This window comes from Aotus nancymaae, unplaced genomic scaffold (assembly GCF_030222135.1).
Source record: "Aotus nancymaae isolate 86718 unplaced genomic scaffold, 86718_ANA_hifiasm-v0.15.2.pri h1tg000003l, whole genome shotgun sequence".
In the NCBI taxonomy this organism is placed as follows: domain Eukaryota; kingdom Metazoa; phylum Chordata; class Mammalia; order Primates; family Aotidae; genus Aotus; species Aotus nancymaae.
Window position 1 is genome coordinate 5232243 of NW_026988414.1, and position 13476 is coordinate 5245718.

General features: G+C 42.0%; 1 protein-coding gene across 2 annotated transcripts in view; it reads right to left on the reverse strand.

Annotated features, from left to right (window-relative positions):
• Positions 1-628: 628 nt before the first annotated feature.
• The window catches only part of ZBTB43 (zinc finger and BTB domain containing 43), a 30989-nt gene continuing 18141 nt past the window's right edge, over positions 629-13476 (reverse strand). For both annotated transcript variants that reach the window (XM_012458130.3, XM_012458129.3), the window contains one exon: positions 629-3572. In XM_012458130.3, the coding sequence (XP_012313553.1) occupies positions 2146-3549 (1404 nt within the window). In that variant the 5' untranslated portion in view covers positions 3550-3572 and the 3' untranslated portion in view covers positions 629-2145. The remainder of the gene's footprint in view (positions 3573-13476) is intronic.

The following is a 13476-nucleotide window of genomic DNA, read 5'->3' on the forward strand; positions in this document are numbered from 1 at the left end:
GAATAGTCTTTAATGAGAAACAGCACACCAAACCTTCCAAACAGGCAGAAATGTTCTGCTAATACCATGGGAGAGGGTGATCAGTTTTTGGCAGAACAAAATGGCATCACCACCTTAGTACTGAAATTAGTAGGAGTAATAAAACAATTTCTCCTCAGATATAATGGCTAGGATCATACCTAAAAACCCACTAGCCTCTACCATGAGAAAATGAAAAGGAGACATCAGGCTTGATTATACAGTCACCTCTGTATACGTGTGTCAGGTACAGAGAAAGGACTGCTAACCGGCAACGTTTCAATACTAAGAGAAGCTATTCATGTGGCAAACAACCAAGAGGTAATATCTAGTTTCTAGGTTTAAAAAAAACAATATATATATATTTATAATAAAGTTTTAAATACAAAGTGCTTTTTATATATCGAGAATGATACAGTGTTGTGAATAAATCCCTGTTTGTAATCTTGCTTACAAAAATTAACTGGTAAATAAGCATTTTCTTTCCTCTTTCCAGACAATGTTCAACAAGTGAACACCTTGGTGTTAGGAGCTTGAGAATCAGAGGCCATTGCCAGCAATGTCTATTACATTACAGCTAAGCCAAATTAAAATAAAATTTCACCCCAAATCCAAGAAAAATTATTTTTATTTTAAGGAAAAAAAGTTTCTGTTTAGAAGTAAATAAACCAGTACATTTATGGAAAAGATGACATAGTAGTGGCACCCTGTCCCACCCTGGTAATAACCTCAGGTGGATTACACAGCTTAAAAGCATGTGGAATATACCTTTCTTTTTGACCTAAACCATCTAACTGATGGGCAGAAAAGGTCTCAGAATAGCTGCTTTTCTTCTTTTTTTTTTTTTTTTGGTAGGCAGAGCTTTGTGGACTTGTAAATTTAAGCAGCTTTATCTATAATTTGGGAGCATGAATCTGTAGACGACTTTGCTAAACTTAGGACTCCTTTCAAAAGCACACTCCAGCACTCATAAAGAACTGGCAGTATTAGCTCAGTGTACCCCTCTAAAGAGTATCTCCCCCACCTTGAAAGAATGTATTTTCAAGGTTCTTCTTGGGGAGCTTTTTCCCCTTAGGTATAACCACTTATAGAATCCTATCTGCACTCCCACTGATTGGTGGAGTGTCGCCTTACACGCTATGAACTACTAAAGTCCACAGGGAACTCTCAGCCACAACTTGTGGCTCCTTCCCAATAAGCATGGTGGCTGACCGCCCTCTTTGTAAAGCACCATAATCTAAGACAGAGCAGGGGGCTGCAGTGGCCCGTGGTACCGTGATCAGAGTCACAGCAGCTCGGTGTCTACCAGCCACAGAGTAGACCCCAATGCATGGAGGCTACAATTAAGTAAACAGGATTTGGGAAAGCAAACCAATGAGAAATCTCTCTCTCTGGTACCCTAGAGAATTACATTAGATACAACTGTTCAAACTCTATGTTAGTACTAAAATACAAAATACTGCCTTATCAAGAGTCTGAAACACCTTGTGATAGTAGTGGCATCTTATAGAAACTGAAACTTGTACCGTGAGTTATCTGTTTCATCAGAAAGTCACTCTCTTAGCATCTCCATAGTTTTAGTTAAAATATCCTTTAGAAAGAATACACCAGAAAGAGAGCTCTGTTAACCAATTTCTCATCCTAGAAATCCCATCATTTGTAGCTTTTACATAGTAGCATTTCCTTCAGTGAAACAGCTACCAAATCAAATCTATATTATCTAAGTATCTATAGCAAGAGCAAAATAAAATTTCGGCATGACCTTGTAACAATGAGTGATCCAGAGCTGTTGCCACTCGAAACGGAACTGGTGGGGTGGAGTCCAGTTCCAAGAGCAGGTGACTCCGTCCACCTGTCTCAATCACAACTGGTCGGAAGGTTTACCTTGCCAGCTGGGCAGTGGGTTAACTCACCCCATTACCCATTCCAGGCCAGGACTGGAACACACAAATTTCAGGAATTAGATTTTTTTAATTGGCCTACTTAGAGCTGGTCTTTCAGAAATATCTTCCTTTTTTTTTTAAGCTTCTCTCATAATAGCAAGTAGCACGCATCATCTGTGCCCAGATTTGCATTAATTACCATAGTTTATTTTTGTGCATGCCACTCAAGGGCCAGATCCTATTTTTAGTTAGCCTCAGTTGTATTCTGCTCAGCCTTTGCAGCTTCATAGGACTTGGTACAAGAAGTCACATGCCGGTGGAAACTGTCCCTCCACATAAACCTCTTTGCACAGATATTACACTCATATGGCTTTATGCCTGTGTGAATTTTCATGTGGCCCACGAGATGGTGCTTCATTTTGAATTTCTTACCGCAGACACCACAGCCATAAGGCCGAAGACCAAGGTGCATGCTCATGTGTCGATCTCGCTGACTCTTGTGAGTGAAACTTTTCCCACACTGACAAGGATACAGCTTGTCGGTGGCTGAGAATCCTAAGTGGGAAGCTTCTTCTTTAATCCCTGTTACCATTTCAATATTCTCACTGTAGCCTGCTGTGAGGGCAGCCTCTTGTCTGTGCCCAATTAGATTCCCATCTGACCTCTCTCCAGAAAACTCTTCCATGGAAGATCCATAGAAATCCACCTGCTCATCATAATTGCTTTCGTCAGCCTGTTCATCAAACTCGGCTTCTACTTTTTTTTCCCCAATGTGAAAGTCCTCCTCCACTCCCGAAGGCTGGACTGTGTGCTCTGTCTGCACAGTGTTGATGGACTCTGTGACCTGGTGCTCGTCGTAGGCCGCGTGCACATCCATGCCCTCGCAAGCCTGTTCTAAGCGCTCGGGCTTCACGTGGATCCAGCGTTTGTGGGCCATGATACTGGGCTTGCTGTACATGGGCCGGGTGTAGTGGAACTCGGCGCTGTCGCTGGCACCCTCCTCCCCATCCTGGCTCGCCATTTCTGTGCTCAGTCGGTCATGCTCTGTGGACGAGTTGCTGGGCAGGTATTCGTGCTCAGTGAGCTGAGATGACAGCTCATCTTTGGTGCTCTCCTCTTCATTCTCACCATCCCTCAGTTCTTGGGCTTTGGGAAAATCAGTATGACCCCCAGAGCCCAGCTCAAAGCTCTCTACCAGGCCATTATAACTACTGCTGCTTGGTGACTGGTGGTCACTGCCATGATTTAGCTTCTGACAAAGGACTGTAGGGTTTCCCTCTAAAACTTCAGTGCATTTGTCTACCACGTGCCACATCTGGAGGAAGCTTGCCGCTGTCAGGTAACTTACAATTTCTGGAGCGGGCATTACTAGACGTCCTGTATAACTAGATAGGAGAATGTTCTCAAACACTCTTGGGTTCATCACATCAGGCAAAACAATTCTCCTGCTGTTTTTCAGGAGTACCTGGTCACAAAAGTAGGGTGAACTAGCAGCAAGAACAGCTTTGTGTGCCCGGAAAATGTGGCCTTGGACAACAATGGACACGTCACATAATTGTCCTTGCTGGCGCTGCTGGTTCAGTTTCTGTAGAATGGTGCTGGAAAAATCAGGAAATTCTACCCGAAAAGAGTTTGTTCCAGGCTCCATTTCATCACAAATCTTGTTTGGTGCTGTAAGAGAAAGAAAAATTAGTACTAATTCCAGTCCAAAGAGAAACTGATTTTATCCCCTGCTCCATCATTAAGATAAATTCCAAGTTCCACAAAGTCTCCTAGCCTATGGGCCCTACTGGGTGAAGAATTCAATCCCTAGAGCAAGGCTTGCAGGTGTGAGTTTGCCAAAAGCAGGACTCACCACTGCTCCTTGTGGAACTCCTGATTTTGTCTCTGTGTCTGTGGGGCAGAGAACTGAATCCTCAGTCACAGGATTTGTAAGCTATACGAATCTCCTAAGTAAAACCAAGTACAAACAAACATGATAGCCATTCAAACAACAGAACTTTTTTTTTAATGAGACGGGCCTTGCTCTGTTGTCCAGGCTGGAGTGCACAATCATAATTCACTGCAGCCTTGAACTCTTGGGTGATCAAGCAATCATCCTACCTCAGCCTCTTGAGTAGCTGGGACTATATGTACATGCCCAGCCAGTTTTTTAAAAAAATTAAAAAAAAATTTTTTTTTTTTGTAGAGATGGGGTTCTCGCTTTGTTGCCCAGGTTCATCTCGAATTCCTAGCTACAAATGATCCACCCACCTCAACCTCCTAAAGTGTTGGGATTCCAGGCATGAGCCATCGCTCCTGGCAGAGTTTTTTTTAAAGAGATGAGAGTCTCACTCTTTTACTCAGGCTGCAGCATAGTGGCACAATCATAGCCACTGTAGTCTCGAAGTCCTGGGCTCAAGTGATCCTCTCACCTCAGCCTCCTGTGTAGCTGGGACTATGCGCATACACCACTGTGCCCAGCTCAAAATGATAGAATTTTTAAGCCTCAGATTTTTTTTTTTTTTTTTTTTGAGACGGAGTCTTGCTCTGTTGCTAGGCTGGAGTGCAGTGGTGTGATCTCGGCTCACCACAACCTCTGACTCCCTGGTTTAAGCCACTCTCCTGCTTCAGCCTCCTAAGTAGCTGAGATTACAGGCATGTGTCACCATGCTCAGCTAATTTTTGTATTTTTAGCAGAGACAGGGTTTCACCATGTTGGCCAGGATGGTCTCAATCTCCTGACTTTGTGATCCACCTGCCTCGGCCTCCCAAAGTGCTGGGATTAGAGGCGTGAGCCACCGGGTCCGGCCCTAAGCCTCAGATTTAACTGATACTTGACAGGCTGTGGTGAGGGAGGGAGAACAGAATGGTGGGAACAAGGAAAAGTGTATGCAAAGGCTCGAGGCAGGAATGAATTTGGCAATTTCAAGGAATTAGAAGGAGACCATTAGGCTAGAGTACAGTCAGGGAATGAGGGGCCTGGGGGCTGGAGTGGGAAGGACAGGACAATTGCACCTCTGGTCTTTCAGCACCAGATGGGCACAGTTACTCATGCCCTGAGCAATGCAGGTTTCTCTAGCCGCTGCCAGAATTTTAGCCGTTTAAGAGCTTCTGAGGATAGGAAACCGAATGAAACTGCAAGGTGAGGCATTCTTCTTATCTCATGATTTCCAAATTGTCTAAAGAGTTATAGACCAAAGAGGATAGTATGTCCCTGCTATCAAACAGAGTCAATCAGAAGACAAAGTTATAACAAAGAATAAGGCATTGCCTGTGTTGCTACTGTAAATATACTCTGTGGGGTAAGTCAAGCATTAGAAACAATTCCTAACAATGGCACACAAGATGAGCTGTGCTAGAGATCCTGCCCATACTCCAAAATTCCCCGCAATTCTGTAATTAAAACAAAAAACAAACAAACAAAAAAACACCCAAACGATTTATCACCGCTGTGTCACCTTGCTCTGATCCTATATCCAAACATTGCTAAATTACCAAGTTTTCTTTCTTTCATTTTTTTATTTTATTTTTTGAGACAGGGTTTCACTCTTGTCACCCAGGCTGGAGTGCAGTGGCGTGATCACAGCTCACTGCAGTCTCAAACTCCCAGGCTCAGGTGATCCTCCCATCTCAGCCCCCTGAGTAGCTGGGACTTCAGGCATGACCACCGCCTGGTTAATTTTTGTATTTTTTGCAGAGACAGAGTTTTGCCACGTTGTCCAGGCTGGTCTCGAATTTCTGAACTCAAGCGATCTGCCCGCCTGGCCTCCCAAAGTGCTGGAATGACAGGCATGAGCCACCGCGTCCAGCCCCAAGTTTCCTAAGTGTGATATAAAAGAGCCAGACAATGCAGACAAAGACTGAAAGTCATCTTTGAGGGATAGGGAGAGATGACAAGAGAAGAAATGAAGGTTTCTTGAGTAATTACGACATGCTAGGGACTGCATACCTTTTTAACTTAATCTTTATAATTACTCTGCAAATGCAGGGCTTGATAATCTGAAGTTCAGCTATTTTAAGTAACTTTCCTAAGGTTAAAAGCTAGTTTGTATTAAGTTGAAATGTAAATTCAGGTCGTATGACTCTAAAGTCTCGATGCTGTTTTTCCCATCACGTCACTCTGCCTCCTCTAAGATGCCCAAAATGCCAGATTAGTCATTAATAATCTTAAAAGTCAGTGTTTTTAGAGTGAAGTATTATAGTTTTATACATCTTAAAACATTTTATAGTAATTTAAAACAAAAATAGATCACAAAAAAACTATTAGGTATTCGTAATTTCAAAAAAAGTTGACCATATAAACGAGTAGACTAAAAGTATGTAAATTCTGGAAACTACATCTGGGTGAACAGATTCTCTGCTAGATCTCACCACTGTAGAATTTTGTTTTTAGCTATTTGAAAAAGGGGGTGTGGGATAACACATGCACATGTAAAAAAATTTATAGAAAGGTGTAAAAAAAAAATCTCTCCATCATTTATTCCTAGTCTCCCCCAAAGGAAATCACCATTAAACTCCTGTTTTTATTTCTAGAAACTTCTCTGTGCATATATCAGAATAAATCATATACATCCTTTAAAAATCTCTACTCAACTGGGTTCATTCCCTACATTTTATTCTACACTTAGCTTTTGTCACTTAATATATCTTGGAGATCTTCCCACATTAGCACAAAAAGAACTAACTCATTCTGTTTAATGACCACGTAGCTTTCTATTATATGGATGTATCGTAATTTAAGCAGTTCTCCTCTTACAGAATTTCAGTTGGCAGGGGTTTTGAAATCACAAGCAATGCTACAATAGATATTTTTACGTAACTATCTTGTATACCTTTGGAAATACCTGTAGCTTAATTTCTACCAGTGGAATTGCTGGTTGAAGAGCTGTGCATTTGACATAGCCTTGAACTCTTGGGTCATCAAGTAATCCTCCTGCCTCAGCCTCTTGAGTAGCTGGGACAATAGGCATGGCACTATGCCTAGCTAATTTTTTTAAAAAATTTCTGATACATATTACCAAATTATTTGCCAGAAAGCCTACACCAAGTCACACTCTCACCAACAATCAATGACAGTGTCTATTTAGCACTCTTACCAAGACTGGATATCATTTAAACAAGAAAAATAAAGTCTGCATATCTCCTAAGTGACATGATGCATTCCCGTTCTGATCTGTATTTTCTTAATTATGAATGAGGCTGGCACTCTGTACTTGTTTACTGGTCATTTGTGTTTTTTTCTTATAAAATCAGTCACATCCTTGATTCAAATAAATTGGGCAATTAATCTTATTGATCTGTAGGGCTTTTTGAAAATTCAGAAAGTTAACTTTATCCTATGTTGTGATTTTTTTTTCAGTTAGCTGATTTTACAGATTTTTTTGCCAAGGGTTTGTGTCAGACATAGGAAGGCATTCACAACTCCAAAATAATAATAATATTATTTTAAGAGAAGGGTCTCACTGTGTTGCCCAGGCTGGTCTTAAACTCCTGGGCTCAAGCAATCCTCCTGCCTTGGCCTCCCAAAGAGCTGGGATTACAAGTGTAAGCCATTACATCTGGCCCAAAATTATTTTTGAAAATAAAAATAATTATTCAGGTTGTTATCCTGGTACCATAAAAAAAATAATAAAACCTTTAATACATGGAGTTTATCTTGGCATGAAGAGTAAGGTTGGGACCCAGTCCTTTTTCCTCCATAAAGGCAAGCCATTTCTGTAACACTATTTGTCAAATAACCTATGTTGTCTTCATAAAGTTCAAGTCATCTGCTGTGAAACTCTGGATGACGGAGTATAAGACATTTAAAATCAGTTCTACAGGCCAGGCCCGGTGGCTCACGCCTGTAATCCCAGCATTTTGAGAGGCCAAGGTGGGCGGATCACCTGACGTCAGGAGTTCAAGACCAGTCTGGCCAACATGGTGAAACCCTGTCTCTACTAAAAATACAAAAAAGTTAGCTGGGCGTGGTGACGTGTGCCTGTAATCCCAGCTACTAGGAAGGCTGAGGCAGGGGAATTGCTTGAACCGGGAGGTGGAGGTTCCAGCGAGCTGAGATCATGCCACTGCACTCCAGCCTGGGTGACACAGGGAGACTCTATTTCAAAAAAATAAATAAAAATAAAAATAAAAAAAACCAGTCCTACAAAAATAAATGCCACAAGGGAGGTTATGGAAAATGGTGCAGTTAGAAGCTCCATGGGTTGGTCCCTCCACCAATACAACCAGGAAGCTGGAAAAATAATCAAAATCACGATTTCGGGACTCTGGAAGCAGATCAGACACTCACAGCAACCAAGAGAGTGCTGGATGAAGGGAGGCTGCTGAATAAAGCTCAGAAGAGATCAGTGTGCATAAATCCCCATTCCACAGCCCTGCCACAGGCAGCCTGCAGGAAGGTGGCCTGTGTTCCCACAGCAGCTGGTTCATACAAGGGGTGGCAGGTGGAGGAAGGACCTCGTCCTCCAAAAATGTGCGGTTGTGCATTTTGGCCAGTCTGGGAAACCCGCTCACCATTTTTGGGCCCCCTCAGCTACAGTGGTTCCCGGGGTGGCATCTATCACAAGATTTAAGACACCTATACCTACATCTATACAAGTGCATACACAGATCCAGACTTTTAAGGAAAACTGCCAGGTCACAGGCTGGCTGCATGGATAAGAGCAAAAAAAAAACGTGAGTGACCACATGCAACAAGGAATACAGACTTTACAAAATAGGAAAAGTCATTGTACAGACAACTGTAACCTCACCAAGTCACAAAAGCAATCCCTGAGGGGGAGAATCTGATTTCCAGAGTTATCACAATATCATACTCCAAATGCCCGGTTCTCAACAAGAAAGTAAAAGCATACACAGAAAAAGGAATATATGGTGCATTCAAAGGAAAAAGAATTAGAAACTGTCCCTGAGGAAACGCTGACACTGTACTCACAAGTTGCAGAGGTTAAATCCACTGTTTTAAATACTCTCAAAGAACAAAAGAAAATGATGAATAAAGAAAATCAGGAGAACAACATCTATAAGGAGATAGAAAATATAAAAAGGGGCCAGCACGGTGGCTCATGCCTGTAATCCCAGCACTTTGAAAGGCCAAGGTGGGCAGATTACTTGAGGTCAGGAGTTCGAGACCAGCCTAGCCAACATGGTGAAACTTTGTCTCTACTAAAAATATAAAAATTGGCTGGTCATGGTGGTGTGTGCCTGTAATCCCAGTTACCCAGGAGGCTAAGGCATGAAACTCGCTTGAATCTAGGAAGCAGAGGTTGCAGTGAGCCGAGATGGCACCACTGCACTTCAGCCTGGGTGATAGAGTGAGACTCCATCTCAAAAAAAAAAAAAAAAAAAAAAAAGAAATTATAAAAAAGGACCAAATGGAAAAGCTGGAGCTGAAAAGTACAACGGATGTATTACATGCTGAAATGCATTCCCCTAGCCCAGTACCTCAGAGTCTGGCTATATTTACATGTAGGGCCTTTAGGAGGTGATTAACCTGAATGAGGCCGTTTACATGCACCCTAACACAGTATGATGGGTGTCCTTGTAAGATGAGATTTGGATGCACACAGAGACACCAGGAATGTACACGCACAAAGAAAATACTCTGTACGGGCCCAGTGAGAAGGAGGCCATCTGCAAGCTGAGGAAGAAGGCCACGGAAGAAGCCAAACCTGCTAACATCTGGATCATAGACTGCCCACTTGCAGAACTGTGAGACAATACATTTCCTTGCTTAAGCCACCCAGCCTGTAGTATTTTGTTATGGTAGCCCTGGCAAGATAATACAAGCTGAAATTACATGTTCGTAAGAGGAGGTTCAATGGCATGCTTGAGCAGGCAGAAGGAAAAAAAAAATCAACAAACTCAAAGATAAGGTAAATAAAATTATCCAGCTGAGGAGTAGAAAGAAAGAATGAAGAAAAATGGGTTGGGCACAGTGGTTCATGCCTGCAATCCCAGCACTCTGGGAGGCTGGGGTGGGAGGATCACTTGAGCCCAGGAGTTTGAGACCAGCCTAGGCAACATAGTAAGAACCTGTCTCTACCAAAAATACAATAGCTGGGCATGGTGGCATGCATCTGTAGTCCCAGCAACACAAGAGGGTGAGGTGGGAGGATCACTTGAGTACAGGAGGTTGAGGCTACAGTGAGCCATGCTCACATCACTATACTCCAGCCTGGGTGACAGAGTGAGACCCTGTCTCAAAACAACAACAACAAAAGAAAAATGTACACAACCTGAGGTGCCTGTGGGACACCATCATACATATCATGGGAGCTCCAGAAGTAGAGGTACAGAAAAGGGCTGAAAACCAATTTGAAGAAATATATAATGGTCAAACACTTCTAAAAACTGATAAAAGATTTGAACCTACACATCTAAGCAGCTCAACAAACTCTAAGCAGGATAAAGTTAAAGACATCCACATTAAGACACATTATAGTCAAACTGCAGAAATAGCCAAAGCCAAAGAGGGATCTTGAAAGCTGCAAGAGAGAAGCTCCTACTCACATAAAAGGAATCCTCACTAAAATTAACAGCTAATTTCTCATCAGAAATCAGGGAGGCCACAGGCAGTAGATAATCTATTTTAAGTGCTTTTAAAAAAAATCTGTCAATTAAGATCTGGCAAAAGTATCCTTTCAAGAATGAAGGAGAAACTAAGACATTTTCAGAGAAACAAGCTAAGAATGTTTGTTACCTGCAGACCCGCTCTATAAGAAATGCTAAAAAGGTCCTTCAGGCTGAGATAAAAGAACATCAGACCGAAATTCAAAGCCACACAAAAAAGCAAAGACTGCTGGTAAAGGTTAACTATATAGGTAAATATAAAAGTCATTGGTTGGGCTCAGTGGCTCACTCCTATAATCCCAGCACGTTGGAAGACTGATGCAGGTGCGTCAGAGGTTGTGATCAGCCCAGTCAACATGGTGAAACCCCATTTCCCCACCAAAAAACAAAAATTAGCCAGGCATTGTGGCATGCACCTGTAATCCCACTTACTCGGGAGGCTGAGGCAGCAGAATCGCTTGAACCTAGGAGGCAGAGGTTGCAGTGAGCAGAGTCACGCCACTGCACTCCAGCCTGGGCAAGAGAGAGAGGAGACTCCGTCTCAAAAAAAAAAAAAAAAAAAAAAGGCATCATTGTTGCACATTTGGTTTATAATTCCTTTGTTCCTATATGAATTAAAAGTCTAATGCATAAAATAATAATTATAAACCTGATGTAATCAGTGACAATGACAACATGAAGGTGGACAGACAGGAGACATACATTGCAGTGACTGTACTAAACCTAAGTTGGTATTATTCAATCTAAGTTGTTAGAAGTTTAAAATGTTAATTGCAAACCCCAAAGTAACTACTAAGAAAATAACTAAAAACATACACCAAAAGAAAAGAATCAAAATGGTGTACTGCAAAACAAACCCAAAACCCCTAAATAACAAAAAGTCGGACGGGGGCAATAATGGAAGAATTGAGGAATAAAAAACATGTAAGACATACAGAAAACAAATAGCTAAACAGTAAAGTGAATCCTTGCCAGGAGTTGGATTAAAAAACGACTCATCTATGTGGAGTCTACAAAAGATTCACTTTAGATATAATGACACAAAGAGGCTGAAAGCAAAAGGATGAAAAAAGATATTCCATGTAAGCATAACAAAAATGGCCTGAGATGGCTGTATTCTCAGAGATAATAGATTTTAAGTCAAAAAAGGTTACAAGGGACAAATAATTATATGTTGAGTAAAAAGGTTCAATCTATCAAGAAAATATAACAATTATAAACATGTACACACCTAACAAGATAACTCCAAAATATATGAAGTAAAAGTGGATAAAATTGAAGGAAGAAATAGACAGTTCTATAATAAAAGGTGGAGACTCCAATAACCCACTTCCAAGAATGGACAGAAAAAAGCAGACAGAAGATCTATACGGAAATCGGAGACTTGAACAACATCATAAACCAGTTAAGCCTACTATAAAGACATATACAGGCATACCTCAGAGATACTGTTGGTTTAGTTCAAGAACAACGCAATAAAGCAAACAGCATAATAAAGTGAGCCACATACATTTTGGTATCCTGGTGCATATAAAAGTTACGTTTGGGCCGGGCGCGGTGGCTCACGCCTGTAATCCCAGCACTTTGGGAGGCCGAGGCGGGTGGATCAAGAGGTCAAGAGATCGAGACCATCCTGTCAACATGGTGAAACCCCGTCTCTACTAAAAAAAATACAAAAAATTAGCTGGGCACGGTGGTGCGTGCCTGTAATCCCAGCTACTCGGGAGGCTGAGGCAGGAGAATTGCCTGAACCCGGGAGGCGGAGGTTGCGGTGAGCCGAGATCGCGCCATTGCACTCCAGCCTGGGTAATAAGAGTGAAACTCCGTCTCAAAAAAAAAAAAAAAAAAAAAAAGTTACATTTACACTATACTATAGTCTATTAAGTGTGCAATAGCAGGATGTATTAAAAAAATGCACTCACCTTAATTTAAAAATACTTTATTGCTAAAAAAATGCTAACAATCATCTGAGCCTTCAGCCAGCTGTAATCTTTTTTCTGGTGGAGGGTCTTATCTTGGGTGGATGGCTGCTGACTGATCAGGGTGGGGACGGAAGGATGGGGTAGCCGTAACAATTTCTTTCTTTCTTTTTGTTTCTCAAGATAGGGTCTTGCTCTGTTGCCCAGGATGAAATGCAGTGGTGTGATCACGGCTCACTGCAGCCTCAACCTCCTGGGCTCAAGCGGTTCTCCTGCCTCAGCCTCCCAAGTAGCTGGGACTACAGGCATGCATCATCATGTCCAGCTAATTTTTGTATTTTTTGTAGACAGGGTCTCGCCATGTTGCCCAGGATAGTCTTGAGCTCCTGGGCTCAGGCAATCCGCCTGCCTCGGCCTGTCAAAGTACTGGAATTATAGGCATGAGCCACCATGTCTGGCCTGGCAATTTCTTAAAATAAGACAACAGGGAAGTTTGCCACATCAATTGATTCTTCTTTTCACAAAAGATTTCTCTGTAGCATGCAATGCTGTTTGATAGCACTTTGCCCAGAGTAGAACATCTTCCACAAAATTTGAGTCAATCTATTTAAATTCTGCTGATGCTTTATCAATAAAGTTTATATTCTAAATCAGGGGTGTCCAATCTTTTGGCTTCTCTGAGCCACAGTGAAAGAAGAATTGTCTTGGACCGCACATAAAACACACTAACACTAATGACAGCAGATGAGCTTAAACAAAAACAAAAACAAAAACAAAATCCTCAGCCGGGCGCAGTGGCTCACACCTGCAATCCCAAGCACTTTGGGAGGTTGAGGTGGATGGATCATGAGGTCAGAAGTTGGAGACCATCTGGCCAACATATTGAAATCCCTTCTCTACTAAAAATACAAAAATTAGTCAGGTGTGGTGGTGCGCACCTGCAGTCCAGCCATTCGGGAGGCTGAGGGAGGAGAATCACTCAAACCTGGGAGGTGGAGGTTGTAGTGAGCTGAGACTGCGCCACTGCACTCCAGCCTGGGCAACAGAGTGAGACTCTGTCTCAAAAAAAAAAAAACAAAAAACAACTCATGTTTTAGGAAAGG